Source organism: Mobula birostris, chromosome 23 (genome assembly GCF_030028105.1).
Source record: "Mobula birostris isolate sMobBir1 chromosome 23, sMobBir1.hap1, whole genome shotgun sequence".
Taxonomy (NCBI): domain Eukaryota; kingdom Metazoa; phylum Chordata; class Chondrichthyes; order Myliobatiformes; family Myliobatidae; genus Mobula; species Mobula birostris.
In genome coordinates, this window is record NC_092392.1 from 25,322,496 (window position 1) to 25,350,302 (window position 27,807).

Genomic DNA, 27,807 nt, shown 5'->3' on the forward strand with positions numbered 1-27,807 from the left:
GTTTCCTGTAATTTATTTCTGATTTCCTGGTCTTTGTTTCTTTGATGTGATGATCATGTGCTTGATTGCTTTGTCTATCTAATTCCTCTGAAGCCAACAATACAGTTCTAACATTGCCTCATCTGGTTTGCCGCCCATTGTACTCGGAGTACCTTTACTGATACAAAGGATTCTGCAGATGCCGGAAGTCCTGAGTCACACACACGGTAGCATAGCAGTTAGCCCAACACCATTAAGGTGCCAGCAGCCTGGGTCCAATTCCATGGCTGTCTGTAAGGATTTTGTACGTTCTCCCTGTCACTGCATGGGTTTCCTCTGGGTTTTCCAGTTTCCTCCCACATTCCAAAAATGTGCAGGTTAGTAGGTTAATTGGTCGCATGGGTGTAAATGTGCGGCACGGGATTGTTGGGCTGGAACTGCCCGTTACAGTGCTCTATCTCTAAATTAAAAAATTAAAATGCTGAAGGAACTCAGCAAGTTAAGCTGCATCAACAGAGGCGAATAAGCAATCGGTGCTTTGGGCTGTGACCCTTTATCGGACTAGTAAGGGAGGGGGCAGAAGTCCATATAAGAAGGGGCGAGGAAGGAGTACAGGCTGGCAGGTGATAGTTGAAACCAGGTGAGGAGGAAGGTGGGTGAGTGGGGATGAAGTGGGGAGATGATAGGTGGAAGACGTAAAGGGCTGAAGAAGGAGGAATCGAATAGGAGAGCTCAGTGAACCATGGAGTAAAAGGAAGAAGGAGAGGAACCGGAGGGAAGTGATGGGCGGATGGGGAGAAGAGAAGGGGTGAGAGGGTGACCGGATTGGGAAAGGGTAAGCGGAAGAAGTTAACAGAGGTTGGAGAAATCGATGTTCATGCCATCTGGTTGGAGGCTACCCAGACAGAATATGAGGTATTGCTCATCCAACCTGAGTTAGACCTTATCATGACGATAGAGGAGGCCACGGACAGTCATGTTAGTATGTGAATGAGAAGTTGAATTGAAATCGGTAGCCACCGGGAGATCCTGCCTTCTGTGGCGGGCAAAGCAAAGGTGCACAGTGAAGTGGTCCTCCATTCTGGATCTCGGCAATGTAAAGGAGGTAGCACCGGGAGTAGAGGATACAGTAGATGACCCCAACAGACTCACAGGTGAAGTGTCACCTCACCTGGAGGGATTGTTTCAGGCCTTGAGTGGTGGTGAGGAAGGAGGTGGTGCAAGGGCAGGTGTAGTACTTGTCACGCTTACAAGGATAAGTGCCAGAAGATAGATCAGTGGGGAGGAACAAGTGGACATGGGAAGTCATGTAGAGAGTGATCCCAACAATAAGTGGAGAGGAGTGGGAAGGGAAAGATGCATTTAGTGATAGAATCCTGTTGGAGATGGTGAAAGTGTCCTCCAATCTGTGTCATATCAATCTACGGGAGGTCTTCTGTCAAGTTGGTGTTGGTGAAACACATGCTTTGTGGGCATCTTACAAAACTTTTAAGTAAACTTCTTCTGAGCTACTCTCACTGCAATCTGTAGCCTGTAATTTCCCTTTAAGTAAAGTACTTTTGAACCATCATATGATCCAGCAATTTCATGATCTTCTGAAGGTCTCAGTGGTCTTAGCTCCCAAGCATGCAATTTCAGTGGACGAAGGTACATCACCATGTCCGGAGGAGGGGAAGACCCCAAGCCAGACTAAAGAGCCAGGGTATGAAACTTCCTCTACCCGGTATCTTCTTAGCAAACGTACAGTTGCTGGGGAACTAGACTGATGACCCAAAATGGCAAAATTGCTGTATTAGAGGGAAATGAGGGATTGTTGTTTTCAGTGTCTCACAGAGACATAGCAAACTAAAGACACACCAGATACATCAATAAGACCCAAGGGCTTCTCAATATACTGGGTGGACCAGACTGCTGATTTGGAGAAGGCAAAAGGTGGGGACCGATCTTTCATGATTAACTCTTTGTGGTGCTCAGACACAGTGATCTTGTCGTACCCTTGTTTCCCCGACCTGGAGCATCTAATGATTAAGAGCCGACTGTTCTACTTACCAAGAGAATTCTCCTTTTTAATTCTGACCACGGTTTACATACCGCCAGAGGCCAATGTTAAGCATACGCTCGAGGTACTGAGTGCTGCCCTCAGAAAATAAGAAACAGCTTAACCCGACGCCTTTCAAGTCATTGTCAGGGACTTCATTCAGGCTTGTTTGAAGAAATCTCTGCCCAGTTATCATCAGCATATCACCTGCAGCACCAGGGGTCCCAACACACTCAACCACTGTAATACCACCATAAGGAATGCCAACCATTCAATCCCTAGATCACATTTTGGGAAATCTGATCATTTATCTGTCCTCCTCCTACCTGCATACAGACAAAGACTAAAGAGCAAGGCTTCAGGAGTGAGGACAACAAAGAGGTATTTGCGGGAAGCAGGTGAACAGTTATGGGATTGCTCCGAGTTGGTGAACTGCCCTGTGTTCACGGATTTCTCAGAGGATCTGAATGAATACACCATGGTTGTCACAGACTGTATAAGAACAGTCGTAGATGTGTGTGTGTCCCCACAAAGTCATTTAGAGTCTTCCCCAACTAAGAAGCCTTGGATGAACTGTGAGACCCATAATCTGGTGAGGGCCAGACCAGTGGTGTTCAGGACTGATGACCAAGTAAAATACAAGAGGTCTAGGTACGATCTCCAGAAAGCCATCTCACTTGTAGAGTAGAAATTCCGGGCCAAACTTGAATCTCTGAGGGATGCTTGACAGCTGTGGGAGTGCTTAAATGCTATCACCTCCTACAAAGTGAAACCAAGTGGGACAGGTGCAACAAGGTTTCACTTCCAAATGAGCTCTATACCTTTTATGTTTGCTATGACCATCAAAACATGGAGACACCTTCATGAAATCCCAGAACCCCTGATGACTGAGTGATTTCAGTCCCTGAGGCCGAAGTAAGATCATCAGGAGGGCGAACCCACATAAAGCATCTGGCCCAAACAGGATACCTGGCTGATACGAAAGATCTGTGTTGATCAACTGGCAGGAGTGTTCACTAGTATCTTTAACCTTGTGCTTCAGCAGTCTGAGATACCCACCTGCTTCAAGCAGGTGTCAATTATACCGCTGCTTATTAAGAACATGGTAATCTGCCTGAAGAACTATCGTACACTGTAATGAAGTGCTTTGAGAGGATGGTGATGAAACATATCAACTCCTGTCTTAGGAGTGACTTGGATCCACTCCAGTGTGCCCACTGGTGCAACAGGTCCACAGCAGATGTCATCTCATTAGCTCTTCACTCAACCCTGGAATATCTGGACCATGAAGGTACATACATCAGGATGCTCTTCGTTGACTACAGCTCTGCATTCAACACCATCAACCCCTCAAAACTAAGCAATAAGCTTCTATACCTAGACCTCAATACCTCCTTGTGCAACTGGATCCTCAGTTTCCTTTCTTCCAGACCCTAGTCAGTTCAGGTTAGCAACAATGTCTCCTCAACAGACACCACCAACATAGGAGTACCACAAGATTGTGTACTTAGCCCCCTGCTCTACATGCTTTACACTTAATACTGTAAGGCTAAGCATGGCTCCAGTGCCATATTTAAGTTCGCTGACCACACCACTGTCCTGGCCGAATGAAAGGTGGTGATAAATCGGCATATAGGAGGGAGATTGAAAATCTGGCTGAGTGGTGCCACAACAACTCAATGTCAGCAAGAGCAAGGGACTGATTATTGACTTCAGAAGGAGGAATCCAGAGGTCCATCAGCTAGTTCTCATCGGGGATCAGAGGTGGAGAGGAACTTTGAATTCCTCAGTGATATTTCAGATGATCTTGCATGGGTACAAAAAGCCTAGACTTAGCTCTTGGCTTGGACTGGGACGGACTTGGTTTGGACTCAGACTCGGACTTAGCTCTCGGCTTGGACTTGGAACTTGGCTCTCGACTTGGACTAGGCTGAGACTTGACTTAGACACAGGACACTGAACACTGGGTCAGGGCTTCTCCTTGGACACAGGATATAGAGCCAGGTCTATGGCTAAAGAAGAGGTTCATTGTCCTCCCTCTCCTACCCTTCATACCCTCTGATCCTCCATGCTGCCGACAAGCCTACAAAAAGTAGTGGATACAGCCCAGTCCACTACCATTGAGCACATCTACATTGAATGCTGTTGCAAGAAACTAGCATCCATCATCAAGGACCTTGCCATCCAGGCCATGTTCTAGTCTCGCTGCTGCCGTTAGGAAGGATGTACAAGAGTCTCAGGACCCACAGCACCAGATTCGGGAACAGTTATTACCCCTCAACCATCAGGTTCTTTAACCAGAGGGGATATCTTCACTCAACTTCACACACCTCAAAACTGAACTCTTCCCACAACATGTGGACTCACTTTCAATGACTCTTCATCTCATGTTCTCGATATTTATTGCTTACTTATTTATTTATTATTATTTATTCTTTTCTCTCTTTTTGTATTTGCACAGTTTGTTGTCTTTTGCACTTTAGTCCATTGCGTTGGTTGCGGTCTTTCATTGATTCTAATATGCTTCTTGTATTTACTGTGATCGCCCACAAGAAAATGAATCTCAGGTTTATACATGGTGACACATATGTACCTTAATAATAAATGACTTTGAACTTTGAGTTGTGAAGAATGATGTGCTGGATATGGAGGCTTATGGGGTGGTAGGTAAGGACAAGAAGAACCCAATCCCTGTTTTGATGGTGGGAGGATGAGAGGAGGGTTGACATGTGGGAAATGGAGGAGATGCAGGGAGGGCAGCATCGAAGGTGGTGAAAGAGAAACCCCTTTTTTAGAAAAAGTGTAGAGGACTTCTCAGATGTTCTAGAATGGGAAGTCTGGACTCCATCCTGGGTTGAGGGCTGGCTCTTTCTGTTGGTGCTGCCTTCCGGTGTTCATTTGGTGGAAGATAAGTTGGACTGCATTTGCCTGCGGCAACACCAGTGCATGATGGCTGCTGTGGGCTTGTGCTCGCCAACGACATCCTGCAGCATCAATCTACAGGACATGACACCCAGGATCTTGGGCTATATTATATTTTTTTTTGTGTGACTGTGTTTTACTGCTGTTTTTTATGGCTATGTGTGCTTTGTGCTGTGTATGACAGTTGGTTCTGTGTTTTGCACCTTAGCCCCAGAGGAACCCTGTTTTGTTTGGCCGTATTCATGGGTATTCATGTATGGTTGAATGATACAGGTACACGGATAGGAAAGGGTTAGCGGGATATGGGTCCAATAGGCCTAGCTTGGATGAGCATTTTGTTCGGCCTGGCCCTGTTGGGCTGAAGGGCCTTGTATACGTGCTGTACGACTATGGTTCTGTAAAGCAAGCTCATTCTTCCTGGCGCAATGATTTCCCTCATAGCATATGCTTAAATAGTCAAATTTACATTAAATTTGATTTCAGTTTTATTGGGAGTTTTTTGAAGTGGCAAAATATGCCGATCCAGACCTATTTTATTAACCACTGAAGCAGTGTGGTGAGGTATAAGATGACCCTGCATGCCCACAGAAGTATTAACTCATAAATTGTTTGTTATTGTAAAGCCAATTGAAGCTGTCAGCTCGAAGGACATTATTCATATCCCTTCTTAATTGCCTTCTGCTGTGGTTGGCTGTTCTCAAAGACTGATGTCCATGGTGGGAATGAGAGAAGCTCACATTTTTCAGGATCTGATTTGTTATTCAGACTCGCATTTGCTTGGAGAGGATGAAAGCACATCTCTTGCTGCAGGGGCTGTAACTGATATCAACGCCGTCTGATAGAGTCTCATCTCGTGGCCTGTTTCAGTGAATATTGTTGGGGGGGCGTGGGGGAAGATGATCAAACATCATCACTAACAAGCACTCACTCGCTTTCTCTTTCCCTTCCAGCTGTGGAAGACCGGAAGTTGTTCATTGGGATGGTTTCGAAAAAGTGCAACGAGAATGACATTAGGGTGATGTTCTCAACGTTCGGGCAAATAGAGGAATGCAGAATTCTCCGGGGACCTGATGGTTTGAGTCGAGGCAAGTGTGAAATCCATCAAGCCTGTTCTTTCTCCTCAGTGCTAATTGGAACTGTATGTCACAGCCAATAAAACCAAACATTCCATCTTCCATTCCAAACAGCACATATCAACATGTCTCCTCCGGCATGGTTTTTGCTCTTTAAGCAACTCTCTTGAGCTATTTTAAGCCCACGATGCAAACACATTAATTACTGGGCTCTTGCCTATTGCCAATATTTTGTGAAGCCTTGACTCATGTCAGAAGGGAGCTTCAAAAGAACCAAAAGAAAAATTCTCAAATTTCTTTTAGTCCTATTAAAGTTTCCCAACTGTGACCAGGTTAATAACCTTAAATCTTGTCACCAGTAGTTATTTAATTTAAGTTTGCAAATGTTTCAAATCCTTCTCTTTTCAGTAGACACCAGGGACCAAGTTTAACTGGCTGAGTAGCAATTAAGAGAAAGAAATTTTAGGTTGAGGAGGAAATTATTTTGAAAGGATTTCTTATTAATTTAAGGAATGTGGTAATGCTTTCCAAGGTAATGAGCCCAGTGTTAACCCTCCCTTACCTGGCAAAAATTAGGCTGGCTGTGGTCACCTAATTGCAGAGAAGGATGTTGGCACTATTGTGAAGACACAGGGGAAAACAGCAGGATGAAGTTCATCCTCTAATAGATAAAACTGTGTCTCAAATGTGTGACAGAACACAATGGAACAAGTTTTGAAAATAAGATAGAGTCTGACACATATAAACACAAGAGATTCTGCAGATGCTGAACATGAAGAGCAACATACACAAACTGCTGGGGGTACTCAGCGGGTCAGGCAGCGTCTATGGAGGGGAATAAGCAGTCAACATTTCAGGTTAAGACCTTTCATCAGGACTGGAAAGGAAGGGGGAAGAAGTCCCTTAGGAAGTTGGGGAGAGGGGAAGGAGTACAAGCTGGCAGATGCCAGGTGAAGCCAGATGGGGGGGATGAAGTGAGAAGCTGGGAGGTGATAGGTGGGAAAGTGCTGGAGAAGAAGGGATCTGATATGAGAGGTAAGTGGAGAAAGGGTAGGAAGAGGGGATAGGCAGGTGAGGAGAAAGGAAAGGGTACAAGGGGAGCCAGAATGGAATTAAACAAGAGAGGAGGAGGAGAAATTACCGAAAGTCTGACATACAGTGCCCATAAAAAGTATTCACCTCCCTTTGTAGTTTTCATGTTTTATTGTTTTTCAACATTAAATCAGTGTCTTTAATTTGGCTTTTTTGATACCGATCAACAGAAAAAACGCTTTCATGTCAAAGTGAAAACAAATTTCTACAAATTGGTCTAAATTTATTACAATTATTAAACAAAATAATTGATTGCATAATTACTCACCCCTTTAAGTCAGTATTTAGTAGATGCACCTTTGACAGCAATTACAGCATTGAGTCGGTGTGGATAGGTCTCTATCAGCTTTGCACATCTGAACACTAATTTTCCCCTATTTTTCTTTGCAAAACTGCTCAAGCTCTGTCAGAATGCATGGGGATCGTGAGTGAATAGCCGTTTTCAAGTCCAGCCGCAAATTCTCAGTTGGATTGAGGTCTGAAGTCTGACTTGGACACTCCAGGACATTAACTTTGTTGTTTTTAAACTTTGGCTTTATGCTTGGGGTCATTGTCTTACTGGAAAACCAATCTTCTCCCAAGTCTCAGTTCTCTTGCAGACTGCATCAGGTTTTCCTCCAGGGTTTCCCTGTATTTTGCTGCATTCATTTTACCCTCTACCTTCACAAGCCTTCCAGGGCCTGCTGCAGTGAAGCATCCCCACAGCATGATGCAGCCACCACCATGCTTCACGACAGGGATGGTATGTTTTTGATGATGTGTGGCGTTTAGTCTGATGGCCAAAAAGCTCAATATTGGTTTCATCAGACCATAGAACCTTCTTCCAGCTGACTTCAGAGTCTCCCACATGCCTTCTGACAAACTCTAGCTGAGAGTTCATGTGAGTTTTTTTCAACAGTGGCTTTCTCTTTGCCACCCTCCCATAAAGCTGCAACTGGTGAAGCACCCGGGCAAAAGTTGTTGTATGCGCAGTCTTTCCCATCTCAGCCACTGAAGCTTGTAACTCCTCCAGAGTCGTCACAGGTCTCTTGGTGGCCTCCCTCACTAGTCCCCTTCCTGGTGGCCTCCCTCACTAGTCACTCGGTTTTTGAGGACAGCTTACTCTAGGCAAATTTACAGCTATGCTATACTCTTTCCATTCCGTGATGATTGACTTGACTGTACTGTAATCCATCTCCTGACTTGTCTTTTTCATGGAGTTTTTTGGAGTGTTCTTTTGTCTTCATGGTGTAGTTTTTGCCAGGATACTGACTCAGTAGCAGTTGGACCTTTCAGATACAGGGTTATTTTTGCTACAATCAATTGAAACATCTTGACTGCACACATTGATATTTAGCTAGGAGACCTTAACTAATTATGTGACTTCTAAAACCAATTCGCTGCACCAATGGTGAGTTAGTGTGCCATATTAAAGGGGGTGATACTCATGCAAACAATTTTTTTAATGTTTTGTATTTGTAATTAATTTAGATCACTTTGTAGAGATCTGTTTTCACTTTGACATGAAAGAGTCTTTTTCTGTTGATCAGTGTCAAAAAAGCCAAATTAAGTCCACTGTGATTCAATGTTGTAAAACAATAAGTCATGACAACTTCCAAGGGGAGGTGAATACTTTTTTATAGGCACTTTATGCACACTATTGCTTATACTTCAGGCATGTGAGGTGGAGGGTATATTTCTGCTCAAGTGTGCCCTGAGCTGGTACAAATGCCACACCAACTGCTGAGCAAACCATTTCACTTAGAGAAGCAACCAAAGCTTCAATGGGCAAATGGTATGGTTTGAATAAAATTTACCCCCTTGCTCCAATGACATGGATGTCCTACACCCTGGGGATACTGAGGTTTGTAGAGTACTACAGCACAGAAACAGGTTCTTCAGTCCATCTAGTCCCTTTTGAACTATTATTCTGCCCAATCCTATCAACCTGCACCTGGACCATAGCCCTCCATACACCTTCCATCCATGTACTTGTCTAAACTTCTTCTAAACTTTGAAATCAAACCCACATCCACCACTTCCACTGGCACCTCATTCCACACTCGCACCACTCTCAGAGGGAAGAAGTTCCTCCTTAGTTTTCCCATAAATATATCATCTTGCACCCTTAGCCTATGACCTGTAGTTCTAGTCTAATACAACCTCAATATGAAAAGCCTACTTGCATTTATCCTATCCTTCTCCCTCATAATTTTGCATATCTCCATCAAATCTCTCTTCATTCTCTTCCACTCCAGGGAATAAAATCCTAACCTGGAACTCTCCACCTGACGGGGAAGTAGAGGCAAAATCCTTATTGCATTCAGAAAGTCTTTGAGTGTGCACTTAAAGAGGTATAACCTGTAAAACATTGGACAGGTGGGATTAAGCCTTGTCATTCTTTCTTGGCTGGTGTGGATGGGCCAAATGGCTTCCCTCCTGTTTCAGAAGGAGAGTTTGCTCAGCAGCGTTCCACAAAAGCATCACTCTGTTAATCATTTTCCCAGCCCACTGCTGTCTCAATTCACTTAACACCCTAAAAGAACAGAATTCCAGTTGTTTTCTATTTCACCAGCTGCCTTGTTAAAATGAGACCTCACTGATGGGGGGATTTAAAGTGCATTAAAATTACCTCAGCCTGAGGGAACTACTTTTATTGAATGGTTAGAATGTGCAGAGATCAAGAGATTAATGTACCCAAATCAGAAAGGCATTGTAAGAGCTGAAAAATGTTATTAAAAAGTAAACTGGAATTCTGATTAGAAACAATACCATTCCACACCCTAACTATGCCCTCTTCTTACAACTGAAATAATAGCTTTTGGGGAAAAAAGATAGTACAGATTTAGAATCCAAAGGCTAGATTTATTTTGGAACCTCTCCTATTCCTCTCACCCACCACAAAATAACATCAGATTGGTCAGAATCCATCATTATAACCCATTTGGCATCTGTAAGGCATTATAGTAAATTTGCCATCTGCTGGAGGAATTCAGCAGGTCAAGCAGCATCTGTGGGAGGTGGAGAGCAACTGTCAGTGTTTATCTGGAGTTAGAGTACAAAGGGAAGATAGCCAGTGTACAGGGGGAATTGGAATTGGTTTACTGTTGTCAGATGTACCGAGGTACAGTGAAAAGCTTGTCTTGCGTACTGTTCACACAGATCAAGTCATTACACAATGCACTGAGGTCAAACAATAACAATGTAGGTGAAAGAGTAACACCTATAGTGCAGGTAAACAATAAGGTGCAAGAACATAATGAGGTAAAGTGCTAGAGAATCTTATCGTACTAGAGAATCCTTTAATAGTCTTACAACAATGGGGTAGAAGCTGCCCTTGAGCCTGGCAGTACATTCTTTCAGGCTTTTGTATCTTCTGCTCGATGGAAAAAGGGAGAAGAGGGAAGTGTCCAGGGCAGGAGGAGTCTTTGATCATGCAGGCTGTGCAACGTGTGGACAGAGTCCATAGAGGGGAGGCTGGCTTGCACGATGTGCTGAACTCTCAGCACTTTTTTGCTGTCACGTGCAGATGGGACGTAGTGAGACAGAAGCCTACTGTGACTGGTGGACTGAGCACCGGTGAAGGATGACAGGCACATTGAGCTAGATAGGGGAGGGGTGGAGTTGGGGGACAAGGGCAAGTGGACGATAAATTTAGACAGAGTAAAAAAAGATAAGAGGTTGATGGATCAAAGTGGGGGAAAGGGCAGAGTGGAAGTGGTGAGTTACAGTAGAATTGTGTTCCTGGGCTATTAATCCAGAGGCCTAGATTACAAATATATGAACTTAAATCCTGCCTTGTGAGCTTTGGATCAATTAAAATGTGGAATACAAAGCTCATACCAGTAACTGGGGGCCAAAATTTTTTTATATTGTAGTTAACATTCCATCTAGTTTACAAGGGAAGGAAATCTGCCACCCTCACCTATTTGGGATGTGGTCATGAATGTGATTGATTCTTAAACTTGCTCTGACACAACTTGTTTCGACATGCAGTGGTCAGAAGAGCCTCGAGGAAATGGTACATCCCATCAGTCATTAATGTATTGAGGGTTTAAGAATATCCCTGTAGTACAGGGATGAGGAGGGATTTCTTTCGGCAGAGGGTGGTGAATCTGTGGAATTCCACAAGGCAGCTGTGGAGGCCAAGTCATTGGGTATATTTAAAGCGAAGGTTGATAGATTCTTGACTTCTAAGGGTGTCAAAGATTACGGGGAGAAGGCAGGGGAATGGGGTTGAGAGGGATAATAAATCAGCCATGATGGAACAGTGGGCCACATTTAATGTGCAGAGTGGTCTAATTCTGCTCCTGTGTCTTATGGTCTTTAAAGTAACTGTTGTCTCCTTTGCTAAGAGAGCTCAGTACTTGCACGTTACCAATCAATTTCACGTGATTAAAATGTTTGGATTCTATATGTTTCCCCCTAAAAACTTAAAGAAATTTGTGTTATCCTCTCAGCGATTAAAAGAGTTTGAATACTTAATCAAAAGATGAACTTTGGATCCAGAAGTCATGAGATAATGGATGTTATTTGATGATGGATAATGGTTTGTCTCTATTCATGCCCCATGAAAGAAAATTACCTTAAGAAATATTTAGTAGGGTGTCAAAAGTTACAAGGAGAAGGAGAATGGAGTTGGGAGGGATATTAAATCAGTCATGATGGAATGGTGGAGCAGACTCGATAGGCCAAATGGTAGGTTAGAAGGTTAATTGGTCATTGTAAATTGTTCAGTGATTAGGCTAGGGTTAAATTGGGGGGTGTTGGGTGTTGTGGCTCAAAGGCCCAGAAGTGCCTATTCTATGCTGTATCTCGAAATAAAATAAAATTTTTAAATAGCCTAATTCTGCTTCTATTTCTTATAGTCTTGTGCTACTTTGGTCACATGTATATTTATTGGATTGGAGGAGAGGCAGGAACTCATGCAAGAATTCAAATCTAAAATATTAATTCAAGAGGAGTCTCCTTTCTGTTGGCTTTCATTCTCAAACCTCATTAGAACCTAAGTATTTAAGGGAGACAGAGTTCTGACCATGAACATCATCATGCTTAGTGAGGCCACCTTAACAATTGCCTACAGGAAGCTAGAGAGCTGCAGCAAAAGATTTTTAAAAATTGCAATGTTATGGTACATTCATCACAGGTACATAAAGCTTGATGAAATGTAATTCTTTTGCCCACTGCTCACAAGCACAACTATGGTATTACTGTATTTATTTTTCAGAAAGCTGTGATTATAGAGTGAAATTTTCAGTGAAATTTAAACCTAATGTTGCAAAGGGAAACAAAAATTCAAATGGGATTTAAACAGGAATCTTTTACGTGTTGGCCTGTGGCATTGACCAGGAGTCTTTTCAGAGTATGAAATTTGTATAAAATTTTGTTACTAATTTTGTTGCTCCCTCCTTCAAGCCATGAACTTGGCCAAATTAGAACATAACATAAGAAAATAGGAGCAGGAGTTGGCCGCTTGGCCCCTCAAACCTGTCCTGCCATTCAATATAATCACAGATGATCTGCCCCAAGCTGCATCTCCCCTTCTGTACCAGTAGTTCAAATTCTCTGATCTTTCAAACACGTGTCTACTTCCTCTTTAATACCTCCAATGATCCAGTGTCCACCACCTGGGATAGAGAATCTCTTTGTCAATATTGGTCATTTTTCTAATGCCCAATTAAAATCAGACTGAACAGAACATTTCTAGCATCAGAATCTCGCTTGTTATTTCCGATATATGTTGTCAAAAATTGTTGTTTTACGGCAGCAGTAAAACGCAAGACATGAAAAACGAATAAACAGTGCAGAGGATTAGTTACAAGGTAGTCCATGGGTTCTTAGGCCATTCAAAAATCTAATAGCAGAGGAGATCTGAATGCTGAAAGGAAGAAGCTGTTCCTAAAGCGTAGAGTGTGGGTCTTCACGTTCCTATATCTCCTTTCTGATGGTAGATGGTTTTCTCTGTTACAGTTTTTGAAATAATGTCCTCTGACAGTGGACCCCTACCCACCGCCCCCCCGCCTCCCCGCCTCCCCACTGCCCAACGCTAATAAACAGCGTTCTTAAGTCTGGCCAACACAAATTCCTTAAATACTTAAGTCTGCAGCAGAGAATAGCCTTGCCTACGGCTTTCTGTTCAGCAGCCTTGTCTGTCAAAACCAACCAGGCATTGTCACAGCCACAAGGGTGTTTGATTTTTGTTGTCACCAGATTCCATAATTGGGTTACAGGGTAGTTTCAGAAGCAAAGGCATCTGGACACGGTGAGTCTGCAAGTCTGTAAAGGTTCCATCTATTTCAAATTGTCATTAAAGCCCTCCATCACTCTCTTCCTCTTCCCGTCTTTACGTGTCTCCACAGCTGACACTCTGGACTTGTTATACGGGAAGTACAGCTCCAGTTGCTAAGCCCACAGTCATTGAAGACAGCACAGTGGCAAACATAGAACAGTACAGCACATGAACAAACGGTTCAGTCCGTGGCGAACACGATGCCAAATTATACTGAATCTCTTCTGCCCACACATGAACCATATCCCTCCATTCCCTGCGTATTCATAAACACACAAGATTCTGGAGATGCTGGAAATCTAGAGCAACATGCACACAAAATGCTGGAGGGATGCAGCCAAGTCAGGCGGCATCTTTGGAGGGGAATAAACCCTCACTATTTCAGGCCGCAACCCTTCATCAGGACTGGAAAGGAAGGGGGAAGAAGTCAGAATAAGAAGGTGGGGGAGGGGAAGTGTACAAACTGGCAGGTGGTAGGTGAGGCCATATAAGGGAGGGTGGGTGGGTGGGCCAGGGAGAGCGATGAAGTGAGAGCTGGGAGGTGATTGGTGGAAGCGGTGAAGGGTTGAATAAGAAGGAATCTGATAGGACAGTGGACCATGAAAGAAAGTGATGGAATAATGGAATCAGAGGGAGGTGAGAGGGTAATCAGAATAGCGAATGGAAAAAGGGAGAAGAGGGGAGGGGGAGAAATTTATATTAAACCACACTGTTGTATCTGTTTCCCCCACTAGTCATGGCACCTATGTCAAAAAAACTTGGCCCGATCATCTCTTTTTTTTAAACAAAGTCGATGCAGACTCCAAAGAGGCTTGAAGGACTAGATGAGGTTGCAGACTTGGGGAGAGACAAGATCGGGGAAGGATTAGGAAGGAAAACTGAGGGTATTTATGGATTGGGAAACCAGCATACTTGAGAGAGCAGGGGGTGTTTAATCATCTCTTCTGTGGTTGTGGAAGAGAGAAAGAAAATAAACAAAAAAAAACAGAGCTAAAAAATTAAACTATAAAATAAACCTGCCACAGCAAGTCTTCTAAGTAGGTCACTAGTTGGGATGATGATTTATCACTGTGTTTTCTACATTAGGTACACAATTGAAAAGCCTGTGATAGTGCAAAAGAAACTATTACACAGTTAAATTGGCTCACTAATTTCCCCAAAGATTTTACTAAGTTCCTTTGTGGAATCAAAGGAGATTTCAGAGACTATAATCACCAGTTTCTGCCATCTACCTTTACAAGATTCTTCCAGTGAGTTACCATCAGCTTTTTATATAAAGATGAACATCATTCTACTCAATTCTGTTACCCGCTGTCATTTTAGCACCTCATCAATGGTCAAAGCGCAGCAAGTCACTAACCTTGCAAACCCTCCCCCCAGGAGAACGTGTCATCCAGACATTAAAGGCAAGGTTCCGAAGAAAGCAAGAAGCAAGTGCCTGTGTTGATCAGCATTCAATGTATTTTCTATTATTATTTTAATTCAAGGTGGAGAAGCGTACCTCAGCTTTCACCCCTGAAATTAATAAGCAGTTTGACAATTACACTTTTGCTTTAACCTCCCCCCGCCCCCGCCGACTCCAAATAGAGTGAGTTCTTGATGGAAGAGCAAATGTGTGTCGTTCTCAACCACACCACTATAACTGGATAACAGGAATTCATGTGCACTATAGCTGAATAGCAGTGAGTTTTATGTGGTCTTTTCAGTGCAGCTGCTGTGTATGTAAAATAGTGTGTTGACCTACTTTCCTTTAGCTTGTGAGCACATTAACCAAGATGCTTCAGGGCTTTAGGGGCGAGGGAAAGGCATGGCTTGGTCTGACTGCTCTTGGCTTTTTAAAAACAAAACCGTCAGTGAAAATGAAATCGTTAAAAAGCTGTTGTATTTTCATGTACAACTGAGAACAGTGTCGTCTTGTGGCCGTTCTCGTAGAGTTGTGTTGGTTTAACAAGCGTCCAATCCTCTTGTCTTGTTGTTTTTTTTTGTCTCTCCTGCTCCCCTGTCCCCCTTGTCCCCACAGGCTGTGCATTTGTCACGTTTTCTACCAGGGCAATGGCACAGAATGCAATCAAAGCCATGCACCAGTCTCAGACTATGGAGGTACTGTAATGTCTGCCCTTTACTTGTTTCTTTGTGGAATATTGTGGAATGTTGGGAAGCTGCAGTATACAGCGCACTACAATATCATCCAAATGATTTCCATGTGCTTACAGAGTACGGATTTAAAAGTGAAGCCTGCTTTACTCTTTGCAAAATGTCTGCATTTAGACCAGATCTTTCTCTTCCCTCAAAGTACCTCCCAAATTCCTATCAAACGTCGAAGTAAATTTATTGTCAAAGTACATATATGTCACCATATATTACCCTGAAATTCATTTCCTTGCGTTCGTTCACAGTAGAACAATTAAAAACATTAGAATCAATGAAAGCCACATACAAATAAAGACTGACAAACAACCAATGTACAAAAGACTGGCTTCAGTGGCTGATACGTTACTGAATCCAGTTGCGCAGTGTGGGGCATCCTCCCACAAAGGGAGTTGTTTTTCTGAATGAAGTAGAAGTGTTGAAAGAGCTCAGCTGGTGGACACCACACAGAGGCCTGGGAAGGGGTGGGAGGAGAGCGTCAGAGGCAGATATCTGATGGATGTCCGGTGTCCCCTTCAATGCCACCAGTTTGCCTGGTCAGTGCTGACTTCAGTTGCATTCCAATTCAGACTCAGATTTGGTTATAGTTATCTGAAACACACAATGAAATAATGCCATTTGCATTAGTAGCTGGCATGCCCAAGGATGTGCTGGGGGCAGCCCGCAAGTGTTGCCACACATTCTGGCACCAACGCAGCACGCACACAGTGTTCAGCAGAACAACGCAAGCAGCAGCAACAATAACACAACAAAGGAAGACAATAACAGCAAAGCAACACACAGAAAGTGCTGAAGGAACTCAAGCGGATCAGGCAGCATCCACGGAAATTAACCAGCAGTTGACATTTCAGGCCGAGACCCTTCTACAGCCCTGGAAAGGAAGGGGGAAAGAGACCAGAAAAAGAAAGTGGGGGAGAGGAAGAAGCATAGTTAGAAGAAGATAGGTGAAACCAGGTGGGTGGCAAAAGTAAAGAGCTGGAGATGAAGGAATCTGATGGGGAAGAGAGTGGACCATAGGAGATAGGGAAGGAAGAGATGCACCAGGGAGAGGAGGTAGGCAGGTGAGGAGAAGAGGTAAGAGGTCAGAGTGGGGAAAAGGAGAAGAGGGGGCGGGGTGAGAAAATTTTTCTACTGGAAAGATAAATCAATTTTCATGCCATCATGTTGGAGGCTACCTAGATGGAATACAAAGTGTTGCTCTTCCACCCTGAGTGTGGTCACATTGTGGCATGAGAGGAGGCCATGGGCCAACATGTCGGAATCGGGAAGTTTTGCTTTTGGTGGATGGAGTGGAGCTGCTTGACAAAATAGCCCCCCAGTTTACAACGTGTGTCACCAAGGTCGAGAAAGCCGCATCAGGAGCACTGGATACAATTGATGACCCCAGCAGATCCACAGGTGAAATGTTGCCTCACCTGGATGGACTGTTTGTGGCCCTGAATGGAGGTGAATGGGCCGGTGTAGCACCTTGGCCACTTGCAGGGATAAGTTCTGGGACAGGGGTTAGTGGGGAGGGACGAATGGACAAGGGAGTCACGGAGGGGACGATCCCTGCAGAAAGCAGAAAGTGGGAGGAAGGTAAAGAAGTGTTTGGTGGTAGGATCCGTTTGGAGATGGTGGAATTTGCAGAGAAAGATGTGTTGGATGCAGAGGCTCATGGGGTGGTAGATAAGGACAAGCAGAGCTCTATCACTCAGTAGGTGGAGGGACGATGGGGTGAGCGCGGATATCTGGGAAAGGGAGAGGTTGCAAGTGAGGGCAGCATTAATAAAAAAAACCCTGTTCTTTGAAGAAGGAAGACTTCTCTGATGTCCTGGAAAGGAAAGCCTCATCCTGGGAACAGATGCAGCAGAGGTGAAGGAACTGACAAAAGGGAATAGCCTTTTTACAGGAAACGATGGGAAGAGGTGTGGTTAGGATAGCTATGGAAGTCAAGGGAGGTGTCAGAAATGGACCAAGTGAATTTAAGGGCGGGGTGGAAGTTGGAGGCAAAGTTAATGAAATTGGGAAGCTCAGCATGGGTGAATGAAGTAGAATCAATGCAGTTGTCAATGTAGTGGAGGAAGAGTTGGGGAGCATTATCAAGAAAGGCTTGGAACATGGAATATCCTATGTGACCAACAAAAAGGCAGGCATACCTGGGGCCCATGCAGGTGCACATGGCTACCTCTCAAGTCTGGAGAAAGTGGGAGAAGCCAAAAGAGAAATTGTTGAGGCTGCGGTTCAGTATTGTCAGATGGAGGGGAACTGGTTGGTTCTTTTTTTGAAAAGGAAGTAGAGAGCTTTAAGGCCTTCCAGATGGGAGATAGAAGTGTATAGGGTCTGGACATCCATGGTGAAAATGAGACAGTCAGGTTTGGGGAATTGAGAGATAGTGAGATGAAGAGATGAAGAGCAGGTGAAGTGTTGCAGATGTAGATGGGAAGGGACTGAACCAAGGGGGATAGAATGGAGTTGAGGTATGAGGACATGAATTCAGTGGGGCAAGTAAGGCAGAGACAGTCAGGCTTGTGGATCTTGGATAGAAGGTAGAAGTGAACAGTGTGGTAACTATGAGTTGGTGACAATGGATGGGAACTTTCCAGAGCTGATGAGATTCGTGGTGCTGTCGGAAACAGTTGTCTGATGGTCAGGAGTGAGGTCCTCTTCAAGGGGAAGTAAGAGGAGGTGTCTGAGAATTGCCGCCTGGCCTCTGCAAGGTAGGGGTCAGTCTGCCACACTACAACAGCACCCCCTTTGTCAGTGAGGTTGGCACTGGTGCGGAGAGAGTTGAAGGCAGTGTGTTCAGAGGGGGTAAGGTTTGAGGAGGAGTGAGGAGTGCTGAAGTTGATCCAGTTGATGTCTCATCAGCAATTAGAGATGAGAAGATCCAGGGCAGGCAGAGAACCAGCTCAGGGTGTCCAAGAAGAGGAGGAGAGTTGGAGATGGGAGAAGGGATCATTGGTACGGGGTGGGGAATTTTTGCCGAGGAAATTGGCTTGGAGACGGAGGCGATGAAAGAAGAGTTCGGCATCATGGCGGGCACAAAATTCAATGAAGTGCGGGCATAGGGGGACAAAAGGTAAGGTCCTTGCTGAGGACACCACATTCTGCCGCAGAGGGGAGCGGTTCAGCAGGAATGGTGGAGACGTGGTAGGGATTAGAGGGGTGAGGAAAGTTGGAAGCATCAGAGGAGGGAAGAAGGGTTAGGGTTCTCAGGGAAGGTGGAGAAGGAGGAAGATGGAGGTTCTGAGACCCGGGAGGTGATGGTGGAGCCTGAGAGACCTGGGATAGTGGGGGAAGGGGAGCCCTGGGCCCCAGTAGGTGCGAGGAAAGTCTTGGCTGAGGTCTAGGCTGGAGCCAGAGCTAATCCCTTTCCACATAGACAGGCCTCCAACCCAAGGACAAGTAGCCTCCAGGATCCAGACCTTGGCCCATGTCACTGCTGTAGCAAATAAATGGATGGAAGTTATATATGGACTCCTCCTCCCTGCCACCCCCACCTCCCATTCAAACATAATCCCAAGCCCCCAAATAACATCCATAAGCCTTGTTAAAATATAATGCGGCTGACCAGAAGTTATAAACCCAAGAGATTATTCAGGTGCAGGAAACTTTGAGTGACACACATGCTGGAGAAACTCAGCAAGTTAGGCAAGTTAGTCTTTGGAGGGGAGTCGATGTCTTTAGCCAAGACCCCAGTTTGGATGAAGGACAGTTTATTCCCCTCCGCAAATGTTACCTGACTTGCTGTGCTCCTCCAGCATTTTCTGTGTGCTGACCGAAAGTTTGATGGGTCCATACTAAAAGGCCACTCACAGTCTTACTTTCAATTTGCTGTAAGTTTGCGAGGAAGGGCAAGCGTAGGATGAAGACCCACGGCAACCAAGACCTTGTTTAGTTTGTCAGCCCACGCAGAACGTGAATGGGAGTTTGGGCCGTCAGCGCTTTCTGCCACCAGTAATGGGCAAGACGCCAGACAGGGACGAAGAAGGAAAGCTCTTTGAGGGAATTGAAAGAGACTGGCACAATGCAGAACCCAAGCATTAAGTTTATTCGCTTTTTCAAAAACCAAAGATCTGGCCAAGAGTACAATGAGTTCTCCAAAAGTATACTGCAGCTACAAATAAGGTGGAATGTGTTGGGAGATGGTAACTTACTGGAAATTACAGCTTTATAATAATCTGCACGTCTTTAAACACTGTTTAACCGCAGGTCTTAAAGATCATAGCACGTAAAACTGCTCAACTAACAACTTGTTACACTCATTAAAAATAAGATTAACTTCATTGATTGCTCAGTGGTGTCTGCGGTACTTAACATGATCGGCAAGCAGATGTTGAAGTCAACTATGTCCTGTGGAGAGACCAAAGGTTAAACGTGTTTTAATTTGTTTTTGCTGTGTTTTGTTTCGACAAACCCTCCTTGAACAGGGAAGTGTTGTCGAAAGTTAATTCAGTTTCTTTCTCATTCATGTGCCGTTTACAGTTGTTTAATCTTTGTAGTGGTTGTGGGTTTTTTTGGTCCTTATTTTTCTTGCCACGTTCCTTCTTAAATTTAATAGTAAATATAAAATGTTTTTTTTAATCATCTCCACTCCACCTTCACCAATCACCATGGCTGTGAGGCATCCATTCAAGGTGATGCTTATCAACTGAGTTATCACATTACATTTGTGCTGGATAAATTAATTATCAGGGTAGCAGTTTTCTTTTAGCAGAGGGGAAAAAATATCACGAGTTAAAAGTAAGTTGTTTTGCATCTCCCAAGTTCACACTCTGGATGTACAGAATATGTCTCTAAACTCAGGCCCAAACTTAGTGGAAGAGATGGAGGTTTTGTGGTCTCACAGTCCAGAAGGAAAGCTTAAAAAGGAGCATTCAGCTTGCCCGGTGTCTTCTGAACCATGGTTCCACACAATCTGACCCAGAAAAACACCACCAAATATTGTAAATGAAATCTTTTGGTCTTAAGTCTGTTCCATCGTTTAATAAAAAACTGTCACCCAAATCCATGTCATTCAAAGTTTTTGGTTAACAAAAATCGCTCAATCTTTGAGTGTCAAAAATCTGCCCAGTCTCTGATTTAAAGTTAGCATTTACCACTTGGAAAAGAGTTCCAAATATCCACCGCCAGATCTGTGGAAAAAATACTTCCTAACTTTGTTCTTGAAAGGTTTGGCTTAAATGTTTTGGCCAGAGCCACCAGTTTAGTAGAGCCTTCTACTCATCTTATTGGCTCGATCCTCGGACTGCCTCATCAGGATACCTGATGTTTGACTCTGACTAAGTTAGCTCTAGCTCAGGCATCAGACCTGATCTGCATATTTGGAAGATCCTGTCAGATTGGCAGAGGTGCCATGTCCATTGCTGACATTCAGACTTACAGGAAAAACAAGAGTACTCTAGCCTCTGATACCAACTGCAGGCCTCCCTCTGCTGTCCATTGGGTGGGTGTCAACGGGAGTTATATTGCAACCTAAATCTCTGCCCCAGTACTAGGGAGATTATTCATTTATCACCTGTTGAATGTTTGAATGCACATATATCTTCTAATATAAAATCAATGAAAATCCTACATTAATTCATTCAACCTCTTCCATAGCCAAATCATTTTCTAATTTATTAACTGCACCGAGATGACTATTGAACATAAGACATTGAACAGTATATGCCTGTACGAGCCCTTCGGCCCATGATGTTGGGCTGACTTTTTAAGCTACTCCAAGATCAATCTAACTCTTCCCTCCTACATAGCCCATAATGCTGCATTTTTCTTTCATCCAGGAGCTTATATAAGAGTCTCTTAAATGTCTCTAATGTTAAGACCATAAGACTTTGGAGCGGAATAAGGCCATTCAGCCCATCGGGTATGCTCCACCACTCCATCATGACTGATCCATCATCCCTCTAAACCCCATTTTCCTGCCTTCTCCCTGTAACCTTTGACACCCTGATTAATCAAGAATCTATCAACCTCCACCTTACGAGGGGTGATTGATAAGTTTGTGGCTTAAGGTAGGAGGAGTCAATTTTAGAAAGCCTAGCACATTTTTCATCTCCGTCTACCTTAGGCCACAAACTTATCAATCACCCAGATGTGTTATTAACCTCAAACTTTCTGCATAATCACTCAAAGAGTTGAACTGCATGTGCATGTAATGAGATCTCTCCTCATTTGTCTAAGCTCCAGCGAGTACAGACCCAGAGTCATCAAACGCTAACGCTTACATTTCTGGGATCATTCTCATGAATCTCCTCTGGACCCTCTCCAATGCCAGCATATCTTTTCTTAAATGAGGGGCTCTAAACAGCACACACTATTCCAAGTGCAATCTGACCAAAGCCTTATAAAGCCTAAGCATTACATTTTTGCTTTTGTATTCTAATCCTCAAGAAATGAATGTTAACATTGCTTTTGCCTTCCTTACCACTAACTCAACCTGCAAGTTAACCTTCAGTGAATCAAGCACAAGAACTCCCAAGTCCCCCGCACCTCTGATTTTTGAATTCTCTCCCCATTTACAAAATAGCCCATGCCTTTGTCCTTGTGTCAAAGTGCATGACCATGCAGTTCCCTACATTACATTCCATCTGCCACTTCTTTGACCATTCTGTCTAATTCCTTCTACAGGCAATCCACTTCCTCAACACTGCCTGCCCTTCCACCTATCTTTGTATCATCCACAAACTTGGCCGCAATTCCTTCATCCAGATCATTGACGTACAATGTGAAAAGAAGCAGACCGAACTATGATCCCCACGGCATACTACTACTCACCGGAAGCCAACCAAAGAAGTTCCCCTCTATTTCCACTCTTTGCCTCCTGCCAGTCAGCCAATCTTCTATCCGTGCCAGTACATTTCCTGTAATATCAATGGCTTTTATTTTCTTAAGTAGCCTTGTGTGTGGCACCTTGTCATAGGCTTGCCAAATAAGCAACATCCAGTGATTCTCCTTTGTCTATCCTGCTTGTTATTTCCTAAAATAATTCCCACAGATTTGTCAGGCAAGATTTCCCCCTTAGAAAACCATGCTGACTTTGGCCTATTTTATCATGTGCCTCCAGGTACCCCAAAACCTCATCTTTAATGGACTCCATCTTTCGAACCACTGATGTCAGGCTAACTGGCATGTAATTTCCCTTCTTCTGCCTCTCACCCTTAAAGAGTGGAGTTACATTTGCAATCTTCCAGTCTTTAGGGTCCATTCCAGAATCTAGTAATCCTTGCAAGGTCATTACTAATGCCTCCACAATCTCTTCAGCTACCTCTTTCAGAACCCTGGCATGCAGTCCATCCGGTCCAAATGACTTATCTACTTATTGGCTTTTCAACTTCCCAAGCACCTTCTCCTTAGTAATAGCAATGGCATTCACTTCTGCCCCTGACACTCTCACATTTCTGGCATTCTGCTAGTATCTTCCACAGTAAAGAATGAAGCAAAATACTTACTAAGCTAATCCGTCATTTTTTGTCCCCCATTACTACCTTTCCAGTGTCATTTTCTAGTGGTCTGATATCCACTCTCATCTCTCTTTTCCCTTTATTTTTCTGAACAAACATGTTGTATCCTCTTTTATGCTATTGGCTAGCTTCCCTTCATATTTCATCCTTTCTCTCTTTATGGCTTTCTTAATTGCTTTCTAAAATTGGATTTTAAAGGCTTCCCAATCCTCTACCTTTCCACTATTTTTGCTCTCTTTGCCCTTTATGCTATCTTTGACTTCCCTTGTCAGCCACAGTCGCCTCATGCTCCCTTTAGAATATTTCTTCATCTTTGGGATGTATCTATCCTGCACCTTCCAAATTTCTCGCAGAAAATCCACACAGAGTGCCCCTTCCAATCAACTTCAACCAGCTCCTCTCTCATGCCTCTGTAATTCCCTTTACTCCACTATAATACTGATACATCTGATTTTAGCTTCTCCTTCTCAAACTGTAGGTTGAATTCTATCATATTATGATCACTGTCTCCTAAGGGTTCCTTCACCTTAAGCTTCCTAATCAAATTTTGGTCATTATGTACCACCCAGTCCAGAATTACTGTTCCCTTGGTGGACTCAACCACAAATTCCCTCTCTTGGGATCCAGCGCCAACTGGATTTTCCCAATCTACCCAAATATTGAAATTCCCCCATGATTATCACAACATTGCTCTTTTTACGTGCCTTTTCTATCTCCCGTTGTAATCTGTAGCCCACATCCTGGCTACTGTTTGGAGGCCAGTATATAACTCACATCAGGGTCATTTTACCCTTGCAGTTTCTTAACTCTACGGACAAGTATTCTACATCTTCTATGGATTTGATTGCATTTTTTACCAACAAAGCCACCCCATCCCCTCTGCCTACCTGTCTGTCCTTTTGATACAATGTACTGTATATCCATGGATGTTAAGTTCCCAACTATGATCTTCCTTCAGACCACAACATCATACCTGTCAATCTCTAACAGTGCCACAAGATCATCTACCTTATTCCAAATACTGTGTGCATTGAAATATAACACCTTCAGTCCCTTATTCATCACCCTTCTTGATTTTGACCACCGTTTACACTTTAACTCATCCCACTGACTGCAATTTTACGTTATCATTTGCCTGTCCTTCCTCATAATTGCACTACACATTGTACTTGTATACTGACTGCCCCATCCTCAACACTATCACCCTGGTTCCAATTCCCCTGCCAAATTAGTTTAAACTCTCTCTCACATCTAGTAAACCTACCCTCAAGTATATTGGACCCCTTGGATTCAGGTGAAACCTGTCCCTTTTGTACAGGTCCCTTTCCCAGAAGAGATCCCAATCATTCAGAAATCTGAATCCCTGCCCTCTGCTCCAGTTTCTCGGCCATGCACTCGCTGCCAAATCATCCTATTCTTGCACTCACTGGCATGTGTCACAGGCAGCAATCCAGAGGTTACTGCCCTAGAGGCCCTGCTTTTCAGCTTTCTGCCTAACTCCCTATATTCTCTCTTCAGGACCTCCTCCCTTTTCCTTCCTATATTGTATGCACCACAATTTTTCCCTCTCCCTTTCGAATGCTGTAGACCCAATTTGAGACATTCTTGATGCTGGCACCTGGGAGACAACTTACGGTTCGGCTCTCTTTCAGAGTCTGGTTTCTTCTCTACTCATTATGGAATCCCCTATCACTACTGAACTCCTCGTCTCCCCCCTTCCCAGACTCAGTGCCAGAGACCTGATTACTGCAGCTTCCCCCTGATGTCATTGGCCCCCCCCAACAGTATCCAAAGAAGTATACTTATTATTGGGGGGGGGGGGGGAATGGCCGCAGGTCGCCTGTTCCCTTCCCCTCCCCTGATAGTTACCCAGGCACCTGCCCCCTGCAACCAAGGGGTGACTAATTCACTGTAGCTCCGATCCATCACCCCCTCATTTTCACATACGAGCTGAAGCTCATCCAGCTGCAGCTTCAGTTGCTTAACATGGTCCCTAAGGAGCTGCAGCTTGATGCACTTTGTGCATATGGAGCTATCGGGGAGCCTGGAGGTCTCCTAGATTTCCCATACTTTACACAAGGAACATAACACTACCTCCAGGTCCATTCTCAGTGCACTAGCTATGCATTAACATAAATAAAACTGAGTTAAAACTTTCTGATTTACTTACTTAGACCCTCTGCCTGTGCCTGCCCAAGCTTGCTCTCGCCTAAGCCCGTTGAGCCAAAGCCAGAACACTCTTAGCAATGCCCCATTCCAACAATGGCCACTCCGCTTACATCTCCTTTCCTTTTATTGGCCTGGTGCTGACTTCACCCCACCAACAAGAAGTTGAAAGCTGTGGTGCTCTTTTTAAACCTCGCGCTGTGTCCCAAAAAATGACCTCTCTTGCTGTGTCACCAATGACCGACCTCTCACACTGATTTCAGCCCTCTGCTCCGAAACTCCTTTTAAACCTCACGTTGCCTCACCAGCGAGCGACCTGTCCTGCTGATTTCAGCCTGCCGATATGTACCAACCTTTGACACCACCATCAGTGCTTTCCAGGCACCTACCACTCTGTATAAAAAAACATACCTCTAACACCTCCTCAAAACTTTCCTGTACCCATCCTAAAAGAATGTCCTCTGGTTTTAACCATTGCTTCCCTGGGAAATAAGGTGCGGGCTGTCCACTTTATCCATGCCTCATCACCTTATACATCTATGCCTCATCATCATATACGTCTCTACCGAGCCGCCTTTCATCCCCTTTCACTCCGAAAAGAAAAACCCTAGCTAGCTCAGCCTTTCCTTATAAGACATATTCCTTACTCCAGACAGCATCTTGGTAAATCTCCAGTGATCATTCTCTAAAGCTTCCACATTTTTCCTATAATGAGGTGACCAGAACTGTACATAATACTCCAAGTGTGGTCTAACCAGAGCTATATGGAGTTGCAGCATTACCTTGTGGCTAGAGGACTCAGTCCCCTGACTAATGAGGGCCAGTATACCATACGCTTTCTTCATAACCCTATTCTACATGCATCTCTCCTTTCTGCTGATATGGCTATACTGGTCTAAATGCTCTTGGATGCCACTGTTGCAAGATGAAGGGAGTATTGGGTTTTGTCTGGACGCCAAATGGGGACACTGTTCCAGCATGTAAATACAGAACCACAGCATCAGCTTGTCACTGCATTAGTAACATCTGAAGTAACAAGATGGTTATCTCAGGGATATCACCAATATTGACACTGAGCCTAAAAGGAGGTATGAAGAAAAATTGCTAAAAGCCCAGCCAAAGGCACAGATTTAGTAGAAAAGCACTTGTTTAAGAGAAGAACTAGAACAAGCCAACACCATCAGCAGAGCAAGGATGAAGTACTACAGAATAGCCAGTGCTTTAATTTTGTGCAAAGCTCTTAATCATGAGGCTGTAATACAGAGGGAATTCAGTGATGGCAGGGAGCTGTAATTGAAATAAAAGCTCATCATTGGGTCAACTGGGACCATGTAAAAGCACATCCCTGATTCCTCATAGTGCAGTTCCAGACCTTGTGCATTCTGAGATGCCCTCTCTGGTCAGTGGAGACAAACTCAAGTTCTCTTGTTTACACTAAACAACTCACAGGGAAACACTTGTCATTGCAGTAGCGTAGTGGTTAGGCCAACACTTTACAATACCAGCAAACCCAGGTTTAATTCTCGCCGCTGCCTGTAATGACAGCATATGTTCCCCCCATGACTGCATGGGTTTCCTCTGGGTACTCCGGTTTCCTTTCACAGTCCAAAGACATACCATTGGTAGGTTAATTGGTCATTATAAATTGTCCCGTGATTAGGTTAGCATTAAATTGGAGGTTGCCGGGTGTCGCAGATCGAAGAGCCAGCAGGGCCTATATCGTGTTGTATCCCAATAAAAACAATTAAATAAAATGCAGTGCCATTAAAGTCAGTGGAATCAAATATCAAAAACAGCCATTAACACACTTGTATTAACATACTGTATTGTTCATTTTGTGTATAAGTCAGAAGACTAATTTGTACTCCCTTCCCCACTGAATGAGTCTTTAGCAGAGTGAATCAATAGATTTTTGAGGTGAACATCACCTCATCCCATCTTTGCGTGTTGAGAGATATCCCAATAGCATCAGTTGAAAAATAAACTGTCAACTACTAGCTGCTGTCATTAAAAAAACAATCCTACAATTAAATTTACTGCTGATAATTTAATCTCCAAACAGAATTGTGTGCAATGAAGATATTTTCTTAAATGTAGGGTTTGTTGGTGTTTATTTTGCAGTATGTGTACTAGTCAGTTTAATTTGCTGATGTTCCTGCAAACACAGTTGTTACAGTTATAAAGATGCATTAGTCCTCAATTTATCTAGCTTGCTTTCATTATTTGCAAGCATTTTAATCCGCTTCATGCATATTGCTCTCTTAAATTGCAATGGATTTTAATTTAAGCGAGCCTTTTGTCAACTGATTCAAATCAGATCAAGCTCTCTGGTGGCTGGGGGAGATCCCACTGTGCTGTTTTAGTAGAGAACAACATAGAACCTCACCACATCATCCATGTCCCTCAATCTACATCACCTGAAGGTAGAGAAAATACAGGAATATGGGAAAAAGGCAAACTGGGTTGCTCAGCATTGGGCCAATCAACAGGGCAAATAACCACCTCCAATACTGTGTCAACTCCCTTAGAGCCTTACTCTGAATTTAATGTGCTCCCTCCTAAACATTTGGAGGAATCGGCAGGAGTTAAAGTCAGGTTATATATTCACTCATTAACATGGAGGTGGCCTCTTCACGGGGTTCTCGTGCCAGAGGCTCTCACCTGACCCGGCAATTT

The 27,807-nt window shown here is 43.9% G+C and overlaps 1 protein-coding gene across 16 annotated transcripts in view; it reads left to right on the forward strand.

The window, feature by feature from the left end:
• celf2 (cugbp, Elav-like family member 2) overlaps positions 1 to 27,807 on the forward strand; it is an 809,970-nt gene that overhangs the window by 712,899 nt on the left and 69,264 nt on the right. For all 16 annotated transcript variants that reach the window (XM_072241427.1, XM_072241413.1, XM_072241419.1 and 13 more), the window contains 2 exons: positions 5,890 to 6,024; positions 15,393 to 15,472. In XM_072241427.1, coding sequence (XP_072097528.1) covers positions 5,890 to 6,024; positions 15,393 to 15,472 — 215 coding nt within the window. The remainder of the gene's footprint in view (positions 1 to 5,889; positions 6,025 to 15,392; positions 15,473 to 27,807) is intronic.